The 23365-nt window shown below is 40.0% G+C and overlaps 1 protein-coding gene and 1 pseudogene across 3 annotated transcripts in view; both read right to left on the bottom strand.

Annotated features, from left to right (window-relative positions):
- Positions 1 to 730, bottom strand: part of LOC138154769 (zinc finger protein ZFP2-like) — a 1144-nt pseudogene extending 414 nt beyond the window's left edge.
- The window catches only part of LOC138155572 (zinc finger protein 558-like), a 33180-nt gene extending 10175 nt beyond the window's left edge, over positions 1 to 23005 (bottom strand). The window contains exons 1-4 of one of the 3 annotated variants that reach the window (XM_069080866.1): positions 22901 to 23005; positions 21167 to 21392; positions 9835 to 9961; positions 8659 to 8727 (exon numbers count right to left, since the gene is read on the bottom strand). In XM_069080866.1, the coding sequence (XP_068936967.1) occupies positions 8659 to 8727; positions 9835 to 9961; positions 21167 to 21199 (229 nt within the window). In that variant the 5' untranslated portion in view covers positions 21200 to 21392; positions 22901 to 23005. Of the gene's footprint in view, positions 1 to 8658; positions 8728 to 9834; positions 9962 to 21166; positions 21393 to 22539; positions 22871 to 22900 lie in introns of those variants that run through there. The other 2 variants (XM_069080865.1, XM_069080867.1) reach the window with 2 other exon arrangements.
- Positions 23006 to 23365: the final 360 nt, after the last annotated feature.

Here is a 23365-nt window from a genome sequence, read left to right as displayed (position 1 = left end):
AGTGTGGATTCTCTGATGTCTAAAAAGATGTGATGTGCAGCTGAAAGTCCTTTCACTCAGACTAGAGTTATCCCTTATTTCCCATGAGAGAATTCACATAATCCACATTCATAAGGTTTCAATGCACTGTGGATTAACTGATATGTATAAAGAGTGGAGAGGCATCTGCAAGCCTTCCCACATTGATTACATTCATAAGGTTTCTCTCCTGTATGGATTCTCTGATGTACAACAAGATGGGAGCTCCTTCTGAAAGTCTTTCCACACTGATTACATTCATAAAGTTTCTCTCCAATGTGGATCCTCTGATGTGAACAAAGACCAGAGAGCTGTGAGAAAGCTTTTCCACATTGATTATTCATAAGGTTTCTCTCCAGTGTGAATTCTCTGACGTTCAGCAAGACTGAAAGGCTGTGTGAAAGTCCTTCCACATTGATTACATTCATTAGGTTTCTCTCCAGTATGTATTCTCTGATGTACAACAAGATGGGAGTTCCTTCTGAAAATCTTTCCACATTGATTGCCATTCATAAGGTTTCTCTCTAGTGTGGATTCTCTGATGTTCAGCAAGACTGGAGCTCTTTCTGAAAGTCTTTCCACAATGATTACATTCATAAGGTTTCTCTCCAGTATGGCTTCTCTGATGAGAAGTAAAACTGGATCTACTTGTGAAAGGCTTTCCACATTGATTACAATTATAAAGTTTCCCTCCACTGTGGATATCCGATGTTTACAAAGAATGGAGAGGCATCTGGAAACCTTTCTACATTGATTGCATTCATAATGTTTCAACATACTGTGGATTCTCTGATGTCTAAAAAGATGTGATATGGAGGTGAAAGCCTTTCTACACTGGTTACATTCATAAGGCACCTCTAAAGTGTGGATTCTTTGATGTACAAGAAGACTAGAGCCGTGTAACCTTGGGCAAGTTACTTAACCCCAACTGCCCTCCAAAAGGCAAAAAAAAAAAAAAGACTAGAGCACTGTGTGAAAGTCTTTCCACACTGATTACATTCATAAGGTTTCTCTCCAATGTGGATCCTCTGATGTGAACAAAGACCAGAGAGCTGTGAGAAAGTCTTTCCACATTGATTACATTCATAAGGTTTTTCTCCAGTGTGGATTTTTTGATGTACAAAAAGACTGAAGTTATGTGTGAAAGTCTTGCACACTGATTACATTCATGAGGTTTCTCTGATAGTTAGCATAATCAGCCCTGTATTGACTATATTGAGAGTAGTCATTCCACGAGGTCATTTTCAGTTTTATAGTTGATCCCTTCACATCAAACTTGGTCTCTGAATCTGAAGAAAGCAAACATACATACATACATACATATATACATATACACATGTTATAAATACGTCATCTTCCTTCTGTTCACAAAAAAAACCAAAACCTGAATGATGGGCAATTAGGTGGCAAAGTGGATAGGGTGCTGGCACTGGAATCAGGAGAACCTGAAGTCAAATCCAGCCTTAGACATTTCTTGTTGTGTGACCTTAACTTAACCCTGTTTGCCTTAGTTCCTCATCTGGACAATGAGATGGATAAGAAAATGGCAAACCACTCCAATATCTGCCCAAAAAACCCCAAAGGGGCCATGGAGAGTCTAAAATGATTCAACAACAACAAAAACTGAATGACATTTCCCCAGTCAAAAAGAATAGCTTTCAAACTTATGTGGGCAGATTCAGTCATATGAAATTGCTACTAGATTGTACCTATGGGATGATTTAATTAACAAAGAATTCCACAAATAATCAAGTCACATTGGATCTTCACAACATACATGAGACACAGGCAGAGCCAGAATTTTTATTTTACTTTACAATTCAGGCAATGACTTTGAATAGCTCTAAATTCCAGCAGGTGAGACTAGAATTCAAACCCAGTGACTGAATGTGCCCTGTCCACTGCATTAGACAGACTGTCTCCAGGTCACTTTCAATCCATTCTTTAAATGCATTTTGTTGATCACAATCTTACTCTATTCTTCAGGTAATCTTCCTATTGTTCTACTGACCAGTTTTGATGTAGTATCACATTGTCATTTTTTGTAAATTTTATGCTAACCCAAGAAACAGATTATTATTCAATATTCCTGTAGTAATTTCCAGAGCTATATCTACCTCATCTTATAATTTAATCCAGTGTATAGATATCATGCCATTTGTTGCACATATACTAACTATTCATAGCATTTCACTACCTATTATGTTTTTCAACATAATGCTATTGACCTGGTTATCCTTTTAAAATTTTTATTGTTGCTATAGATAGGATCCCATCATAAGTACCAACCCTGTTTTTTGTATTTACCTGAGGCATATTAGATTCTATTCTGGCCCATAATTCTTTTAGGATAGCCATTATCTCTTTATTTTAGATTTTTTATATTTGAATGCCACTGTTCACTTAATAAATAAATCTAAAAATGAAAATCCTTATACTAAATACAATAAAAACTGGGCATTTTCCATGCCCTAAAATATTATTTCTCATACTGGACATTGAAACCACCATCATTTTTTCCAGGAAATGGGTAGAATGCTTCACTATATGTCCTCTAGCAATACTTCCCATTTAGGAGATCAAGAATCCCTTGGGAGTTGGTAATGATGGTCCAAAGGGTTTAAACTAAAAATTCTTTCATGGTATCTTAAGTAGTAAATAATTGCCTAATTTTGAGGCAGCTAGGTGGCACAGTGAATAGAACACCAGCCCTGGTGGAGTAGAGTTTAAATCTGGATTTAGACACTTAACACAAAAAACTAGCTGTGTGACCTTGGGCAAGTCACTTAACCCCAATTGCCTAACCTCCTCCATCCAAAAAGCAAATAATAATAATAATAATTGCCTAATTTTGTTTTAAATATATTTTTCCTCTTGGAAAACAAGTATGTGAATATTTGAAGCATAATCAAGCCATTTCTGCTGCAATTTCCAAACATCATAATCAGGCATACAAGGTTTTTAGTGTTCATGCAGTGAATGGAGAAAACTGTGACTGACTGCTTCTGACTAAGTGCAACATATTTCTTCGGTTTCTCAATATGCCATCAAATTGTTTCCAAACTCTCAGACAGTTTGGACATTCATATGCAAATTAATTCCCAGTGGATGGCCACAGGTATGCAAAGGCCCTCATTTGTTTTTTGTCATTGCACCAGAGTACTTCTGTCCTTTACCAGTTAGCTTGCAATCCTATTTCATCAGTGATGTAATCACAAGATCAAGATGTTACAAATATTTTTGTTCCTATAGGACAAATGGCAAACTCCTAGATCATGATCTATGATCATTAGGCATGTACATTACAAGTTATCTTTAAAAAACCATGGACCATCACAAATATTCTATGTAGACAATAAACATTATATTGCCTTTTGTTGAAATGTTAAGGTTATTTTTTTATTTGACCTTATCTTCATCTTATATTACTATTCTACTGTGAGGTTGACTTTCAAAGGAACTGTTTGACCTGTTGGGTCAGTTCCTTAGCTGTTTCTGTGAGAGTGTAGTCAATCTTCTAAAATAGAAAAAGCCAGTTAGAGATATTCTCTTAAAAATATTGTTTCATATATAAACATAATTTAAAAAAAATAAGAAAACCAAAGCAATATATACAATTGACTTTCAAGTGTCTTTATCAATTAATACACTACTTGTTATTAGCTAATTAGCAAAGTACACTAAGTCACTACAGATCTTATATATTGGAACTTGTGATTGTTTTATTGACAAGTTGGGGAGCAATTGATAAAAAAAATTAATTTCCATTTCTCACCAAGAGAACTTATAAATTTCTCCTCCCATTTCCCACCTCATACATGTATAAGGGACCATTTTACTGTATTCTGGTTATAAATCAAATATAATTCATGGCACAGCAGATAGACAAATGGGCCTAAAGTAAAAGAAATCTGAGTTCACAGATACTTATTAGCTGTATGACCCTGGGCAAGTTACTTAACTTCTGTTTGCCTTCATTTCTTCATATGTAAAATGGGGATCATAATAGCACCCTACTTCTCAGGGTTTTTAAGAGAATCAAATGAGCTATTTTAAAAGGTTTATCACAGTGCCTGGTATGGATCCAGGGTTCTTCCATTTTGAGAATCACTCCATTTTGTTCATACATATATGTTTGTAATCTCCCATCAATCCCTGTAATGCAAGTAACCCAAAATAAGATGTACATGGTATCTTGTTTTGCAACCTGTTCTCAGAAACAGCAGAGACTCCCTACATTCTGTTATACAGAAACCCAAATCCTGAAACTAGGTACAAGAGTTGTTGCACCAGATCATCATCCAGTCCTAGCAATGGGACCCTCAACCAATCAACTTTTGCCCCATCCTCTTATCTTATTGTTTATTTCCTAAAACCTACATAATCCTTGTATACCGTTCATTTGTGGAGTCTTTGCCTCTTTGGGTCAGACTCTGCTGGCAACTTCAAGAAATCCTCATTGGCCCATATTTTCTCAGTCAATCTAATTCCTAATATCGATGCTGGCAAGTATTTAGCCACATATAAATGGTAGTTATTATTGTTATTATTATTATATTTTAAAAATAATTTTAGAGAAAGCCCAACATGACATTTTGATAATTATATTATACTTATTTCATCTTATGAATTTATAATTTTATGTTTAGTTTTAAAAATTAAAAGGATAAAAATATTTATATTTTATAATATTAGAATCTAATGTAAGTACTAACTTGAAACTTTGGAAAGCAAAATTACCAGTATCACTGTTTCAAGCACTTAATGCTTACATTTAAAAGAATACTCTGAGTATTAGATTAAATGATGAGTGGGGATTAAAATACTTTTTTTAGTGGTTGTTGAAAGCAATTCTTAGAACAAAAAAGTTTATAAGACACTACTCTGTTCTGGTGTCATGGCTGTTCTTTGCACTGATCAGTTTTGGTAAAGTATAAACTATTCTCCTGGTTCTTCTGCTCATGGCTTCTAAGTCAGTTCGGAGAACTCTTTCCAGGTTTCTCTGAAACTGCACCTTTCAACAGTCCTTATGAAACAATAAAGTCCTATTATATTCTTAGACCACTACTTCCTCAGTCATTTGCCAATATATGGTCATCACCTTTGTTTCAATTTTTTTTTTGCAACAACAAGAAATTGCATCTATAATTTTTTGTTGAGCCAATGTGTCTTCTTCCTTTCTTTGATCTCTCTAGTTTATAGATCTACTTGTAGTTATCACTGAATTAAAGCATATAGAGTTGAATGACTTTGGGGGCATAATTCCAAACCATATTGCAAAATAACATCCCTTAATTTTAGTGCTGTGTGAATCTTTGTATCAAGGATTTTTCTTATACATGTTGGGTTCTCCTTTATAATGAGATGATCCTTATTATCAATTACATTCATTTATGAAAATTAAGTATCTTTTCTCCATCACATCTTCTTATCATCTTTACTCTTTGCCCCTGTCTTCAACTTTTGAAGGAAAAAAGTAGGAGGGGGAAGGGAATAGTATCAATACTAGTTATCTATAATTGAAATTCCCACCAATTACCAGACCATATCTTCCTTTGATCCCAGTCCCAGATGACTGGTTCTAACTCTATCTTAAGAGGTTCTTATCTTTTAATCTCGCCTGTTGGAGAAACATCCTTTAGCGGAGAAATTTATTTTCCACCACATGAGGCGGCTGAGTGGCCTAATGGATAGAGCAATGGGGGCAGGAGTCAGGCAAACTTGAATTCAAATTCAGTCTCAGAAACTTACTAGCTGCATGACATTTGGAAAGTCAAAGTACTTCTTTGCCTCAGTTTATCTGTAAAATGAGGGAAATAAATAGCACCTGCTTTCCAGGGTTGTTGTGAGGATCAAATGAGATAATATGTATAAAGCCCTTGGCACAGAGTAGGTACAATATAATTGCTAGCTATTATTATCATTTTCATTTTGATTCTTTCCAGCCAGACTATTCTCTCCTTCACAAAACTCCATTCTCCTCTCTCCTTGGATTCATAGTTGTGTCTGTTGAACTTTATGTATTTCCATACCAAAACACTATCTTTTGACTACATCAACTAAGAGTGGATTTCATGGTCTGTTATTTGTTCTCAAACCATCTTCATGTTTGTATAGTAGATTTTGGAATCTGTAACAGAAGGAACTTGTCTTTTGCCATTTATTGTATCCCCAGGGCTTATTAGCACAATGCCTAGAACATAGTAGGCATTTGGTCAATTGACTAACTGACTGGACCTAGAGCTCAGATTAGGCCCTAACCTCTCCATTCTGGTCTCTCTCCAAGTTGTCAAATGTATGGTTTGCCTTAGCCCTATTTCTTTTTCTGGTACCTTTTCTCTTAAAAATAATTATCTCAGTGTAATTATAACTCTAATGAAACCTAACCAGACCCAGTACAGAAGATAACAATGCCTTTTAGCCTCCTGAACAGTCTCTTTGCTATGGGATACCCGGGAACCTCTCCCTGCCATCTCTCTAACCTTAAGGTGGTGGTCACCTCATGAATCTAGCCAATGATTCTCCAATAATGGGTCAAAGATTAGGCATAGAAACCAGGAAAAGAATGAGGCTGATAACTTATGCTTGACTGATTTCCAAGTAAGGCAGTGGCCTTGACTTTCATTGACATACTGATGATAGGAGATGGAAAAAGTCACAGAACCAGGCAGACTGGGTCCAGTACAAGTGTAGGTTACATACTCTCAACTGGGACCTCCCTATGGCAAGGAAATCCTCTGCCAATTCACCACAGTTTTTCCAAGTCTTTTCATGTCTCCTTAGCCTTCCCATATCATTTGTTCCCCCCATACTCTCTAATCAGAACACTGCCTCATTATTTCCCTGAAAAAAATGGGACGTTATCTAGAGCTATCTTAATTCCGACTCATTTCACATATGTCTGATACATTCTTTTCCTTCTTCACCCCAGTGTACCATGAGGAGGGGGCCCTCCTGCTTACCAAAGCAAACTCATATATATATATATATATATATATTCCTACTTCATCCAACCTTTTCCCCAAAAATATTCCTAATAGATCCTTTCCCACTACTTCTGAATCCTTCTCTGTCTACTGGCTCCTGCCCAAGTTCTACAAATAAAAAACCATGCCTTCCAGATCCATTAAAAAAAAACAGCTCACTTGACCCCTTCCTCCCCATGATGTCTTCTTATATCTTCCAACCTTTCATGGCTAAATAGCTGGAGATGACCATCTATAATTGGTGTCACCACTTGCTTTCTTCTTAATTTCTTCAAATCTCTCTACAGTCTAGCTCCTGATCTCATTGTTCAACTAAAACACCTTTTTCTAAAGTTATCAGTGATCTCCCAATTAATAAAATCAATGGCCTTTTCTTAATACTCATTCTTCTTTCTCTTTTTGCTCTGGTAACTGTCAATCAATCATTTTTCCTTGATATTCTCTTCTCTTCCCTCTAAGATTTTAGGATAATACTCTTTCCTGATATTCTTCATAACATATCCAAAGCTAAACTTGTTATCTTTTCCCCAACACTCCCATCTTCTTGCTTTCCTATTACTATCTAGGGCACAACCCTCCCAATCATCCAGGTTCATAACCTATGTGTCGTCTACTCCTCATTATTTCTCACACATTCTTGTCCCCTACATTTAATCTATTGCAAAGTCCTGTTGATTACAGCTTTGTAACCTCTCTCAAATACATCCCTTTCTCTCCCAACATTGTCCCTTTCTCGGTTCAGGGCCAATAATCCCACACCTAAGGCACCGAAGAACGGACTAGTTGGGATCAGTACTTCATGTCTTTCCCCAGTCCACTCAATCCTCCAACCAGCTGTCAAATTCATCTTCCTAAAGCTCCTGCCTAACTATATCACTCCCTCCTCAAAAAGCTCCAGTGGCTCCCTATCACCAAGATAAAAGATAAAATCCTCTGTTGGGCTGTTAATGTGCTTCATCATCTACTCTTTTTTTACCTTCTGGTCTTCTTTCACCTTATTTCCACTCCACATATTGTATAATCCAGTGGAGGATAGGCCTCCTTTCTGTTCCATGAACAGGACACTCCACCTCCCAACTCTATGAGTTTCCCCTGGCTTGTCCTCATGCCTAGAATGTTCCCCCTGGTTTCTCTGAAATACAAGGTAAAACCCCACCTTTGACAATTAGCTTCTTCCAGTTCCCCTTACCTCAGTGCCTGCTTCCTTTATCCCATATGTATAACAGGTTTTTCATAGTTGTGTCTATGTTGTCTTTCCCACTAGTACGTGAGCTCATTGACGGCAGGGGATATCTTTAAATCCCCGGTGCTTATCACATGGTCTGATACACACTACACACTTAATAAATACTTGTTGACCTACGGAAGGGTTAAGAGAGACAGCCTCAGTCCTTTTGAGATAGCTGCAGAAGAGTCCAAACCCCTAAGTTCCCAACAAAGACTTCTAGGATCACCAATTTATTACTAGAAGGGAACTAAAAGTCCATGGAGGCAGAGAAGTGCGCTGACCTGACCAGGGTCTCACTGCTAAAAGTGTCTGAAAAAGAATTCCAAGTCAGATATTCCTGCCCCAAAGTCTATCACTCCCTTTAGTGCAACATGAAGAGGTTTCCTGTGATAACAGCCCAGACACACCACTTTTCACTTCACTTACCTGGACAGGAGCTCCTCACGCCTTCTTGCTCAAAATGGGAGATCAAGTATTCTCTGGAAACTGGAAGCCCTGGGCATGGAGAATAAGTTAGGGATGAGGATGGAGAGAAATTTGTAATTTAATCCTCATTAGGGAAAGAAGAAATACAAGCAAGGATCACAAAGTGCTTCCAATGACTACAAAAAGATAGTTTCCAGAGTGGATATTGCTAGGAGCTTTGAGGGTGGGGACGGGGTGCTAGTGTTTCAGAAAGATTCATGCAACCAATCTGGAATCAGAAAATTCCAACTTTGTCTACCTCTTTCATAGAAGGATTGCCTCATTTCATAATTTCCATTTTCTAGAAATTAGAGGCAGCTGACGGTGCACTGGAGTCAGGAAGACCTGAGTTCAAATCTAGTCTCAGACACTTAGCTCTGTGCCCATGGGTAAGTTATTTAATCTCTGCCTCAGTTTTCTCAACTATGTGTAATAGTAGCACCAAAACCAAAAGATTGTTGTGAGGATCAAATGGGATAACATGATAAAGGACACCCTTAGCACAGTGTCTGCCTCATAGTATTATATAGAAATACTTATTCCCTTCCCTTTATTTCCTTGCATCTACAGTAGGGTTTGGGGGATACATAACAGAAGAACAGGACACACTTGTTATAGCAGTGTTCTAAGAGTAACACCATGAGAAGTGGGCTAAAAATGTATTCTTATTACCCTTATTAACAAAAAGAACATTCCAAAGACAAAGCCATTCCCAAGGAAGAAGGATGGCTTTGGGAGGAAGAGGGTTCCCTTCACTGACCATCTTTAAGGGAAAGCTGCATGATCAGTTTTTAGAGATTTTGCAGACAAAATGCATGTCCAGGTAGAAATTAAACTGCATCATGCCTTAGATTCATTCCAAGTCTGGGATTCAGTATCATTGGTTTGATCCTTGACCTGAAGCTGCCTAGAAACAGAAGGGGACAGCTTCAGGAGCAATAAAGGAAACTCCCAGCTTTCTATCACACAATGCAAAGGTCTTTCACAGGTAGCAGGAGGACCTTGTGTCTTAGACACAGGAGACTAGTACTTTGGCCTTTCTAAGAATTGATAAATGCCTGAAACTGCACACTAGGGAGGAAACGGAGACACTCCTTTAGATGGCAGATTCAGAGTTACCAGAGGAAGTGTCCTTACCCAGGGAGAGTAAGTTCTGAGAATTCTCCTGCATGACATCCTTGTACAGCTCTTTCTGAGCATGGTCCAACAGATCCCACTCCTCTAGGGTGAAGTCCACAGTCACATCTTTGAATGTCACCAACTCCTAAAACATCAAAACCCATAGAACTTAGAGCAGAAAGGCACTTCAGAATTGATCTAGTCCAATGCTCATCAATTTACAAAAGAAAACTGAAGCACAGAGAAAGAACTGATCCAAAGGTCATGGAGTGTCAGAGTCAATACGTGAAACCAGTCATGAAAAGCCCAATGAAATATTGAGAAAAGTATTTTATATTTTCAGTTGGAATAAAGCTTTAAAATGTATAACTAAGAAATGCTATTCCCTATGGAATCAGAGAAGTTATGTCTTCCATCAGTGAGATATGAAGGTCTCTGAGGGAGAAAAACAAGGTGATATAAAATTTGTTCCTCAGAACTATCTTAAGTGATATAATTCCATGAAGAGTTTGTAAGAAGTAACAAGTACTGTGTTTTGTAAAGCTAAAATATTTCCTATGATCACTGAAGTGGGAGAGAAAAAAAAGGAATAATCTAGTTAATTTCCTAGAAGTCATAAACAACATCTTATCTAGAAAATGTTCTCAAGAGATATTAATCACAATCTGGCCTGAACTGAGTGGTATATGAGACTTTTCACCTAAGTGAAGAAGAGATATCTATTATTCTATTGAGGGCTTAAAGAGATTTTGGGTATGTGCCAGAGATAAAACATCTTATGTAATATTTTATTAAGTGGGATTGGGATTAGAGTTAATTCATGAGAAAATCATTGCCAGGTTCTTTATGAGAAAAAGATACTCTAAACATACTCCTAGAATCTAAAACATTGGAGAACAAGAGTCAAGAGAATGAGTTCAGAATTAGGCTAAGGAAAGACATCACATAGCAGAGTTTGGTTAGATCTGAAAACACATTGCTACTTTGGAGGAGTCACCTATTTTCCCAGACTGCTATACACGGGACACATATTTGGCCAATGCACTTGATAATTTAATGCTCTACGGTTTCATCTTCTTCTATTTCTGTTATAGTGACATGATTCACCTTTTGAAAACTTCTATTACTTGCAAACAATTTTTCATCATGTGTAAAAACTGTCTCCACCTTTTCAAAATTTTGATTTCTTCTTTTTTGTTGTTCATTTTTTCAGTGGCGTCCAACTCCTCACATGGGGACCCCATTTAGGTTTTCTTGGAAAAAATACGAGAGTAGTTTGCCATTTCCTTCTCCACCTCCTTTTATAGATGAGAAAAGTAAGGCAAACAAGGGTTAAGTGACTTGTCCAGGGTCATATAGCTATTAAGTTTCTGAGGCCAGATTTGAATTCAGGAAGATGCATCTTCCTGACTCCATGCCCTACATATACTCTATCCACTGTGACACCTAGCTGCCACTGAGGCACCTAGCTGCCCTGATTGCTTCTTTCTTTAAAATACCTGATGTATGCTTTATTTGGAATCTTTATTCCATTTTAACATCCTTTATTTCTGTTAATTATCTTCTGAACAGTAAACAAATTTATTGATCATTTCCCACTTTTTGAGATTCTCAAGAATTTATACTATTGTCTCCCGAGTCACTATTCTTCATTGCATAGTTATTTATTCATAGCATGAGCTCCCAGTATAGGAAGGCAGTCAGTCCTTTCACTGATTACAGTTGATTCCAAATTGATTTTCTAATAAATCACTCCCAAGAGAAGCTATTCCAAACCTCTTTCCTCCCCAATCTTTCCACACATATCACTCACCACTCTGAGGTGGGTCTATGAAGTCCAAATTTCCATTGAAGGAGAAAGCTCATCTCAGACATCTCTTCATTTCTGACCTGGCTCAGCAATGGGCCTTTCTCAGACCGACTTCTATACGCTGCCCTCAGACTGGACACCTTCTCCCCTTCTTCATTTTCCGCTTCTGTCACTCCCCTATTCAATAAACTCCAGTGGGCTCTGTACCACTTCGAGGATCAACTGCAAAAATCCTTCATGACCTCGGTAACACTTACTTTTGCACCTTACTTTCTGTTACCTCCTCCTTGATCTGAGGACACTGGCTTCCTTGCTATTCCAGGAGGAAGGCACTCTATCTCTGTTGCAAGAAATTTCTCAGGCTGTCCTCCATGGCCAAAACACTCCCTCCTCATTTCTGCCTCCTAATTACCTTCAAGTTCCAACTGAAATCTCTCTTTCTACAGGAGGCCTTTACCAACCACTCTTCATTCTACTGCCCTTCCTCTTAATTATGTCCTATTTATTCTCTTTATAGCTTGTTTGCCTGTTATTTGTTTGATTGTTGTTTCCCCCATTATTTTGTAAGGTCTTTGAAGGCAGTTGCTGTATATGACCCCTGCATGAACCACAGGGCCAGCTGCAAAAATAGCTGGTTCACTTCAGTGTCTTAAGGTTTTTTTTACATTTTTTCCTTTTTTTTTTTATTTCCAGCAACTAACCATAGTGACTGGCACATAGTAAGCACTTAATGCTGTTTTCTGAATGACTAAATACTCCCATTCTCTCTATATCAAAACTCCTTCATGTAATCTAGTAGCTTCTTTCCTCCGGGCTCTAAAAAAGAGGCCCCTGTCTTTGCCAAGGCCAATCCTCTATGTGGGCATCTGATCTCACTCTATATTGTCTTTTCCAACAGTCTGTGTACCCTCAATCATCTCCCCCTTCTCTCAAATTTTCAACCTCTTTCAATTGGCTCTTTTCCTGATGCCTTCAAACATAACTGTTTCCTCTACCCATAAGGAACCCTTTACGAGAGCCTCACCAGCCCTAGAACTATAATTTTCTCTCACCTCCTTTTCTTGGCCAAACTCCTCATCTGTCTGAACTTGATGCTCTCTCTCTCTCATTCTGAAATCCCTTGCAAACTGGCTTTCACCCTCACTCTGCTGAAACTGCTCTCTCTAAAGTTATCAATGAACTATTAATTGCCCTATCTGATGGCCTCTTCTCTGTATTGGATGTTGTTGACCACTCTTTCCTCCTGGATTCTCATTCCTCTAGGGGTTTTCTCCATTGCTTTCTCTCCTACCTGTCTGACTGCACTTCTTTCATGGCCCAAGGACCATATCCCAAACAAATAGTGCTTTGGCCCCAAGTCTCCATTGTGGGTCCTTTGCTAGTATCCTGCCTGGACTGATTTAATTATCATCTCTATACAAATGACTCTAAGATCTCAAAACCTCAATACCTCCTCTGTGTTCAGTTTCATTAGTTGTTCCCCTTTTGGAAATTTCCAACTTGCTGTCCCAAACAACACTTAAACTTCACATGTCTAAACCTGAACACCTAAGTTTTGGGCCTGCACCTTCTCTCTTATAAAACTCCTTTCCTTCTATAGCTGGTACTGCCATCTTTCAGCCTCCCAGCTTCATAAGGTTGTCATTATCCAGCACTCTCTCTCACTGCACATAACCAATCAGTTGCCAAATCTGATCTTTGTTACCTTCGCTCCATCCCCAAAATCTGAGCCCTCCTCTCCACTCACAAAGAAATCACCCTTCTTTCAGGACATCATCACATCTCCCCTAGCTTGGTGCAACAGCCACGGTTTTGAGATGGGCCTGACTCAATATGACTCCTGAGATTTAAGGTTCTAGACTGAAACTATATCAGACCCTCCCAGATTATTCAACAGTTAAGAGAAGATGTGCTTAGCCAGAAGAAAGAACATTTTATAAGAAGGAACACTGAGCTTAGTCAATTCTCATCCAGCTCCATCATTTCCACCAAGTATCTGGGCACAAGTGGAGCTCCTTGTGGCTACTGGTACTTATGACAACAGAAAATTAATAGCCTGAGTCTTTAGACCCCTGAGATAACTAGAGGATGATCTCAACACCTTTGTAATGGAAAATCATCCTATTGCTGGTATTAAATGTTAAGAGAGTGGCAGACACGTGGCAAAGTGGATAGAGTCAGACTGGAGCCAGTGAGGAAGACCTGAGTTCAAATCCAGCCTCAGAAATTTAATAGCATAGTATGACCCTCTGTAAGTCACTAAACTCTGTTTGTCTTGAGTTTCCTTAACTGCAAAATGGGGATAATAACAGCACTACTTCCCAGGGTTTGGGGGAGGATCAAATGAGATACTATTTGCAAAGCACAGGACACATCATAGATGTCATAGAAATGCTGCTTCTTCTCCCTCCTAATTGGTTGCCCTGTCCTTCACCACACTAGTCCATCTACCACATTATTGCTAAAGTAATTTCCCTCAAGCACAAATTTGACCATGTGATTACTCTACTCAAGCAGTTCCAGTGGCTCCTTCTTGACTCTAGAGTCAAATGTCAATCCCTCTCCTAAGGTTTCAAAGCCCCACATGACCTGGCCCCAATGTTTCTTTCCAGTCACATTAAACATTACCTGCCCTGCTGCTATTTGAGAGGAAGCCCCATGGGCCTTCTGTTTCTCACACAGAGGAATCCACCTCCCATTTCTGTTTCTGTGCACTGCCTGTCCCCCTCACCTGGAAGTTTGTCCTTCTTTCCCTCCACCTTGGAGTCCCTCTTGTCCTTTAAGACACAGTTCATGCACTATCTTTTCCTTGAAGTCATACCTGCTGACCCAACTGCTGGTACCCTTGCTCCTAAGCCACCCTGTATGTTGTCCCTTAGTATAATTTGAATTCATTCATTCATATTTATGTTGTTTCTATTTTATGTGTACTTGTGTTCTCCTCCATTAGTATGTAAACTCATATGAATGGGGATTATTTCATTCTTTGTAGCCTTATCCTTCAAATCTAGTAGAGAGCCAGGCACATAGCAGGCCCTTCAAAAACACCTGTTGATTGGGTCTTTTTTCTAGGCCTTTCCTTCATTTTTCATTCTTTATTAGTTTTACAAGTTGATCTTCTTGGTCTCTGGGCCTAGATTTATTTCTAGCAATTCTCTCTTAAACATATCCACCTTTTGCTTCTTCTTTCTTCTCTCTTTTGTTTTAGGTAGTGGTGTATCAGTATCCAATTCCAGTTTTTTCTGCTCACTGCCTCCCATTTTCTCTTGTCCAAAACAAAAGGGATTGGTGAGTTTCATGATGTCTTCACATGAGAGGGAAAGAGAATTTGCTGGGAGCCTTACAGCAAACAAACCTAAGGTGGAATCATCTAAAATGGGAAGGAGTCAGACAATGGTGTGCTAGTAAATGTTTAACAACTGGATTTCTAAAAAAAATTGTCAGTAAAACACACTTTGACCTTTTTTGCTCATCAAGAACATCACTTTCTTACATTTAGACAATCAAGAAAACCATCAAGACCTGACATAGCTTTTGCTGATTTCCTTGAACTTTGAAACATTTTAAATGAAACATTTAATAACTGACCCTCCCCAGTTGGTTCAAGCTGGATGCAGTAAATCCCTGGAGTGTTGAAAGTAAATTTCTGGGAGAACAGGACTCCATTTTATTCATAATAACCCCTAAATGAACCACAGGACCAGCTGCAATAATCACTGTTTCACTTCAGTTTCTAATCTCTTCGAATTGGTAAAACAATAAAAAAAAAATAAAGGCCTTCAACGGTCCCTGGAATACCCTTCTCCTTTATCTAACATGACAAATAGTCCCTTAGATTTAGAGCAACTAGGTATGCCAACAAGGACCCATCCTTCCTTTACCATTGGTAGCTGAAGGACTTTAACAAACACAGCTTTTGGTTTCTGTATAAGCTAGCCCACGTGGCTAAACTTCCAACCTGCTAATAACCAGCATCACCATAATGGAATAACCATCTTTTTCCCTTCTGTCCCTGGTATCGTATTAGGTGGTGTAGAGGATAGAGCACTGGATCTGGAATCAGAGAGACCCATCTTTCTGAGTTTAAATCTGGCAATTCATTTAATCCTGTTTATCTCAGTTTCTTCATCTATACAAATTAAAAGAAGAAGGAAATGGAAAACCATTCTAGTAGCTCTGCAAAGAAAACCCCAAATGGGGTAATGAAGAGTTGGACAGGACTGAAAAACTACTGCACAATTTTTTAGTAGTATAAACACTACTAAACGAATTGTGAATGACATCCCTTCCTTTCAGGGGCTGGTGGAGATGTGCCACACACTGAGTGTAATAAAACCTATTTCTCTGATTCTTGTTGGTTTATTGGCATTAGCTGGTAGAAAAGATGTAACAATTCATGGAACAGGAACCAGACCCACCAAAACCATCCAAGAAAGAAGCACCTGCTTGGCTTTCAAGGAAAGAGGACAAAGTCTAGAACACATATATGAGACAATAGTGTTGGAAAAACTCTACTATGCTTCCTCTTCACTCTCTTCTTGTCTTTCTCTCTCCCTCTGTCTCTTCCCTTTCTCTCAAAAGCAGAGGAGCCAATAACAGATTGACTAGTCCTCAAGAGAAATTCATCTTTCAAAAAGTACAATAACCATCAAGGGGAAATTCTATTCTGAATCAGATTGTCACTAAAATTAAGGAATGTGAAACTGGCTTGGAAATGATGGGATCTCCCCAAAGGGAAAGTGACCACCCCTCCTAGAATGTGGAACAGAGGAGGGGAAGTCTGGGGATAGGCTGATAGGTATCATAGATTGGGAAAATGCAGAATTTGGAAAAAGCAGGTTTCTAAGGGCTTAAAGGAAAGGAAAAGTAGGCTCCAAGGGCTTCAGATACTCTAAAAGAAGTTAGTCCAAGGGCAACATATGACATATGACATTCAAGTAGCTAATCCTGAAGACACGAAGGAAAATAATTTCAATAACAACATAAAACTATTGCCACAAGAGACCAATATGGAGTCACAAGGAGCTCACCACCAAACTTAGTTAAAATAATGTATAGATAATGGAAGCAAGAAGAGGAATGAGAGGATGAAACTAAGAGTGTGAAACTGTCCGGTAAATTAATATCAGAAATTCTATGGGGTGGCCAGGTAACACAGCAAGTAAGAGCATTAGCTCCAGTGTCAGGATGACCTGGGGATCGAATCTGGGCTCTGACACTTAGCACCCACCCAGAAACACCTGGCCGTGTAACCTTGAGCAAGTTACTTAACCCCGATTGCTTTAAAAAAAAAAAAAAAGAAAGAAATTCTAGAGCTCCCAATGATCTGAGAATGGTGAGACTCTGAGGACCAAAAAAGGAGTTCCTTGGGCTTTAAAAAACTATATTGGAACAAGAAGACTGAATAGATTCTGCATCATTTTCTTATTGATCCTATTTATAAGTAACTGATGTTGTCCTGTATCAGCTTTAATCATGGTTCTTTGCCTCTGAACTTAGTTCAAAGATTCAGCTGATCTGTAATAGGTTAAGTTTAAAAGTCTAGCTCTCTTGCTAATCACTGATATATTCTTGCCTCAAGGAAAAACTGACCTTAGGGGAAGCAGGATATCAGTCCTAACATCTTTACACCACCAAGCTATCCTACAAGGAGGTCTAGACTGTTGTTCAAAAAGGTCTGATCTACTATTTCTAAACATTGCAACTACACTTAAATAGTGAGCACTTTTTAGTCTCATGAAAAAAGGGTGGGGAGGAGGGATCATTGCTAGTGCCTACTGACAAACTTCCAACTAATCATGTTGTATACTACACCTCAGCTTTGTAACCAATCATGCTGTCCCCAATCCCATGATGTCATCTACCCTGTTATGTTCTTCCTAAAACCTACACAAAGGGCACTGTCCATCTGCTTGTGATCTTTGGCATAAATGGAAGCAAGTCATTGACTCATTTATTGACAGGCAGCATGACCCTGTTAATAAATCTTATCTTGCTTGGAAAATTTCCTCTGTTCACCCTTTTGTCAAATTTCATTCCCAATAAGGAGAATGTAGTACATGGTACCTATGCTCACTTATTTGAAGGAGCAAACATATGGAGGGCTGAGACATGAACTTTTTCAGTTGATACTGAAAGAATAACTAGCAATAATACACGGATGTTACAGAGAGGCCAATTTAAGCTTAATTAAGAGGGAAAAAAACCCAAACTAAACCAAATCTAAGCTAAACACCTCCTAACAATGAGAGGTGTCCCAAAGTGGAGGAAGAGGATGGGGGAGCTCTCCCATCCTGGGAGGTCTTCAAGTAGAGGCTGGATGACTTCTTCTTAGTAACGATTCATTTTGGAAATGGGTAGGACTAAGTGTCATCAAGGTCCCTTCCAATGCTCCAACTATGTGCCACAAAAAGCCTCAAAGGACATATCATCCAGGAAGTGTTAGAACTAGAGAAAGATGATTACAAACAGGAAGCCAGGAGCATGGATTAAGCACATATTTTCCCAAGGGGAAAGACAATAGGTAAAGAAATAATTACCTGTAGTATTTCTATTTCATTTCACTTTGATAGATGACATGGTCATTACTCTTGGAGGCCCTCATCACCTCACACCCGGATTATTGCAATACTTTCCTGGTGGGACTGCTGGCCTCAATTCTCTTCCCACTCCAATCCATCCTCTATACTATAGTGATTTTCCCAAGGTGCAGATCTAATTATTTCACCCCCCTATTCTACAAACTCCAGTGGTTCCCTATTGCCTTCAGGATCAAATACAAAATGTGGTTTGATATTCAAAGCCCTTTATCACCTATTTCCCTCCTACCCTTCCAGTCTTCTTATACCTTACTCCCTGACATATACTCTGTGCTCTAGTGATACTTAACCTCCTGGATGTTCCATGAATAAGACTCTTCTCTGCCTGTCCCCCATACTTGGAATGTCCTCCCTCCCCAGCTCAGACTACTGACCTCTCTGGCTTCCCTGAAGTCCAAACAAAATCTCACCTCCTATAAGAAGCCTTTCCCAACTGCCCTTAATTCTAGTGCCTTCTCTCTGTTATTTCCTCTTTATCCCATATATAGCTTGCTTTTGTATGTGTTGACATGTTGACTCTCCCATTAGATTGTAAGTTCCTCAAAAGACTTGGACTGTATTTTGCCTCTTTTTATATCCCCAGGGTTTAGTACAGTGCCTGGCACAAGTAGGTCTTTAATAAGTGTTTATTGATTGACTGATTGATTTCGTTTCACAACAACCTAGAGAGGTAGTGTTATTATGTTCCTCACTCTTTAAGATAAGAAAACTGAGGCATACAGAAGTTAAGTGACTTGGCCAGTGTTACATGCTGTATAAGTATTTGTGAACTCAGTTCTTCCTGATTCCAGACCCAGCTCTTTATCCACTAGTTAACCTATATGCTTAAAGCATACATAAAGAATAGACAGAAAGTAATCAATCTCACAGGGAAAAAAACTAGCTGCTTAGGGATCGGAAGAGCTTCTTATAAAAGGTCTTGACTGGAATCTTGAAGAAAGTCAAGGATTTTTTAGTTTTTTAATTTATTCTGAATTTAGTGAACATCTACAAAAGCAATAACATTTCTATAGCAAAATATTAAAATATATAAGATAAACAGGATTGATCATAGGTGATATCCATTTAAGTGACTTTTTAAAAACTGCAAGAAAGGAAGGTTAGGTGGCACAGTAAATAGAACACTGGCCCTGGAGTCAGGAGGACCTAAGTTCCAATCAGACCTCAGACACTTAACACTTACTAGCCTGTGACCTTAAGCAAATTACTTAACCCCAATTGCCCAGCCTTCCCCCCATCGGAAAAAAAAAATTTGCAGATAATTTCAACACTTATCCTTCACAAAGTCCTTCTGTTACCTTCTTGGCATTTTAAAAAGTGCTTTGACCTATGACAAAAGAAAACCTGTAGGTATGGAATTGTGCCTGGAGCTCACTCTCTTCTCTTAATCCTTTCTAATAAGGCAAGTAGTAATAGCTTAACAAAGGCTAATTAAATAACTGACTCATAAAGAAGACAGAGTTTTCTTTCTTCTGGTACAAAAAACTCTGCTAAACACTTTAAGCATCTTCTTTCTTTTTTAAAAAATTCATCTTTTCTGTATCTTTTTCTGTAAAAGGACCCAACACCAGATCTTATCTAAACTCTCTGCATAGCCAGTAGCCAGTAGCTCTGAAAGACAGATAGATATACTCATATACATATGTGTGTGACATCTGTGGAACTGAAGGACACTTGTGTCCATCTCTTACTGATGGTATAGGTCACACTCTTGAGTGGATAAAAAAAAAAACTGCACCATACCTGTTTGGCTGCATCCTGTGTTGCCTTTACTTTGGCTGTCACTAGCAAGGACCCTGACAATTCTTGCAACAGGATCAAATAAGATACTATTTATAATGTGCCTGACACATAGTCAGTGCATATAACTAGCCCCGACCCTCTTTCCAGTCTTCTTACACCTTACTCCAACCCCCTTCCCTCCTCCTTCCTCACCCAGGAACACCAGCTGATCCTTGACCAATACCCTTTATATCCTGATTGCCTTTCTAATAACTGTCTCTCATGCTTGAAATGTTTTCTATCCTCACACCTGAAGTCTCAGCTAAAATTCCACCTTCTGAAAAAAACCTTTTCCCAGTCCCTGAAACTGTTAAAGCCTTCCCTCTGAGAGTACCTCCCTTCTATGTTGTATAGAGCTTGTTTGGACATGTTGTATTCCCTCTTAGACAGTGAGCTCCTTGAGGGCAGAGAATGGTTTTTTCCCTCCTTTGTATTCCCAATAGGTTAGCACAGTGACCCTGTCCTTCTAAATGCTTGCTGATCAGACTTAAGAAATGGCAAATGGGAGAGATTCAGAGATACCTGAGAAGACTTGTGTGACCTGAGACTGAAGGAAATGAGCAGCACCAGGAGGACAATTTCTGCTCTGATGACAACACAGCAAAGTACAAGATCTGGGGAAGTCTTCAGGGCTCTGCTCCAGGCTTGTGCAGACAAGACTCAAATGGGAAGAGGTATCCTTGACCTTCGATTACTAAAAGGGAGAGCTTGGCCAAAAGAAACGAAGAAAAGGAGGGAGCAGTCCTATGTAGGGGGAAGGGGGTGCTAGGCATGTTTAAAGATGAGCAAAGACATGATGATGCATATGGAATAGAGACTAAAGAGTGAAGTGGTTTTCCCTGTCAGTCAGTAAGGTGAACTTAAAAGGTGAATAAGGGTGAACTATTAAGGGTGAATTATTAAGGTGAATAAGGGTGAACTTAAAAAACCAACATAGGGGGAAAGCAATTTGGGTGGTGGGGAGGGGAGTTAGTGCTCAAAATGCCCAAGTGCCATGAATCTATTCAAAACACTGACAAAGACAGCAGAACAGTGTTGTTACTACTATATTCAATTTCATAGATAAGAGAGATTGCCAGCTTCAAAGATAATCCTCTTTGTCTACAAGAATGGCCTCATTGACTGACATTGGTCAAGTCAGTGGATGGACTGCACTTACCTGGGGTGGGGGTCTGTGGCTCCCAGGGGCCATTCCCTCTGGCTCTGGGTTCCCTGCTTGGGCCAGACCTTGGTCTTCTGCAGCCTGAGGGCTGGGGAGGGAGAAGGATTCCAGAGGAGAAAACTTTTTTTCCTTTCTCTTCCTAGGCAGAAGGCTGGGATTTATGGAGGGTGAGGTACACAGGAGTTACAAAGTCCTTGGCCCTGACCTCAGGAGAGACTCCAACCTACAGGAAGAGGTAAGCAACAGGTAGGCTCAGGCTTGGAAATGAAGATGTCCCACCCTCTTACTCCTTTGCTTCTACCCCAATCCTGAACCCCATCCTCCTACAGAGACCCAAGAGGCAGAAGGGATTGCGATCCCAGATGACATGGGACCAGTGAGAGCCTCAAATGTCCCCTCAGTCAGAACTCTCCCTGCAACTGGTACTTTCCCCTTCCTGCATCCCGATATCCCCTCTTCCCGATTCTCTCTCTCTGTCTCACACACACTCCCCCCCACCCCCCACCCCCACACACAATCTGAACCACAGACTGACTGCTTGATCTAGGAGGGAGGATAGCTAGAGAAGGTTGGGGATGGGGAGGGTTTGGGGATGAAGCCACCAGGCAAAAAGAAGGGGACGATTGAGACAGGGAGATAAAATCCAGTCTAGGATTCAGCCTCCTGGCAGTGGGGCCTGAGGGCTCTGAAAGAAGTGGGGGCAGGAATATTGTGCCTGGGTCCAATGTGGGTGCTAGGGGCAGGGAGGCAGTGCTTCTGAATCCTTACAGGGTGTATTAAAATCGTATCTTGTTCTGATCCCCCTGACCACTTCCTCCTCTTCTAGTCAGAAAATTTCAGCAGGAAATAAGATTGAAAGGGGGAAGGAGGCAGTTAGCCCAAACTGCTTCAAAGATCAAAGAAACAACCAAAATTCACATCCCAAAAATAAGTGTCGAATTAGCAGAAGCCGTCTAGATGCTGCTTCTCTGGGTCTAATACTTTGATATGTCCATTCCAGACCCTATCCAGACTGCCCACCTCCAGAACAGCAGGGTATCGAAAGGGGCTCATAACTTTGGGATGATTTGGCTATGTCCACGAACTACTAGCCCCAAGGTGGTCTCTCTCTAAAACTCTCTAAAAAGGAGACCTCAAACTCCCCCTTGCCCCATCGTAGAGTCTGGCTGCCTAGTGCTCCCAGCTCTAATCCGTTGTGACTCCAGTGATGCTTAATCTTGCCTCTCTCCCCCTCCCCGTCCTCTCCTGTCACCATCCCACCAGCCACCCCGTGCTGGAGTCAAGTCGTCTACCTCCGAACCCCTCCCCACTTTTCGATGCTCATCTCCCACTATTTCCCGCTGCCAATAATAGTCTTTTCCGGTGAGTACCCAAAGAACCAGGTGCTCCTATCCCTCGCCTTTCATCTCGTGAATTACTTATCCATTCACTTGGTGCTGTGGGCAGGATGGTGGGCAGGATGGTGCACGGGAAACAGCCTGGTCCAGCTAATGAGCCAAGTGGCTCAGACTCTTCGGAATTGTATTAATTTAAAGAAGTGTAGACAGCCCAGGCTCGCCACCATTGCCCTCTCGACTTCCTATTTCCCAGAGGCCTCTGGGCCGCCTGCGGTCCCTGGACGGGAACATTCCAGTCCTTCCCCGCTGCTGTGTTTGAGTGGCCCCCAAACCACCTCAGCCTGAGCCCTGGCGTAGTCCCTCTCAACCCTCCCCCCACCCCAACACTGCTGACCTGCCCCGCCCCCTCTTGAGGTTCCAGCTGCACCCTCCTCCCAGAGACTAGGTCCAAGAGGAAGGGGCCGCGTCTATGCGCGCCTAATTTAGGGAGCGGGGCGGGGCTTGTCTTGAGGGTTTCTGGTTGAAAAGAACAGGCGTTGGGGGAGCTTTTGGGTCCTCAGTTTCGGCTTTTTATTCACTATAAAACAAGTTTTGGGGACGGAAAAATATTCTCTTCTCACCCCCAAAGGGTGGGTGGGTGGAAACACCAAGCTGGGCATGGCCAGGTGCCCCAGGGTCTAAAAAGCGGGGCCCCGGTAATGTCCCGAATTTTTGTTGTTGAATTTTTTTTTAATTTTGAACTTGAAAATATATCAAGCATTTTCATAACATAATAGAACAGGGGGGAAAATGATTGCAATGTACAACTTGCTATCCTTTTAAATATATAATAAAGTTATATTGTATCTTTTTTCCATAC

The sequence above is a fragment of the Petaurus breviceps genome, unplaced genomic scaffold, assembly GCF_028583685.1.
Source record: "Petaurus breviceps papuanus isolate PSGF00001 unplaced genomic scaffold, PetGlider_PUasm1.0 91133, whole genome shotgun sequence".
Classification (NCBI taxonomy): domain Eukaryota; kingdom Metazoa; phylum Chordata; class Mammalia; order Diprotodontia; family Petauridae; genus Petaurus; species Petaurus breviceps.
This window is presented reverse-complemented; position numbering and strand designations above follow the sequence as displayed.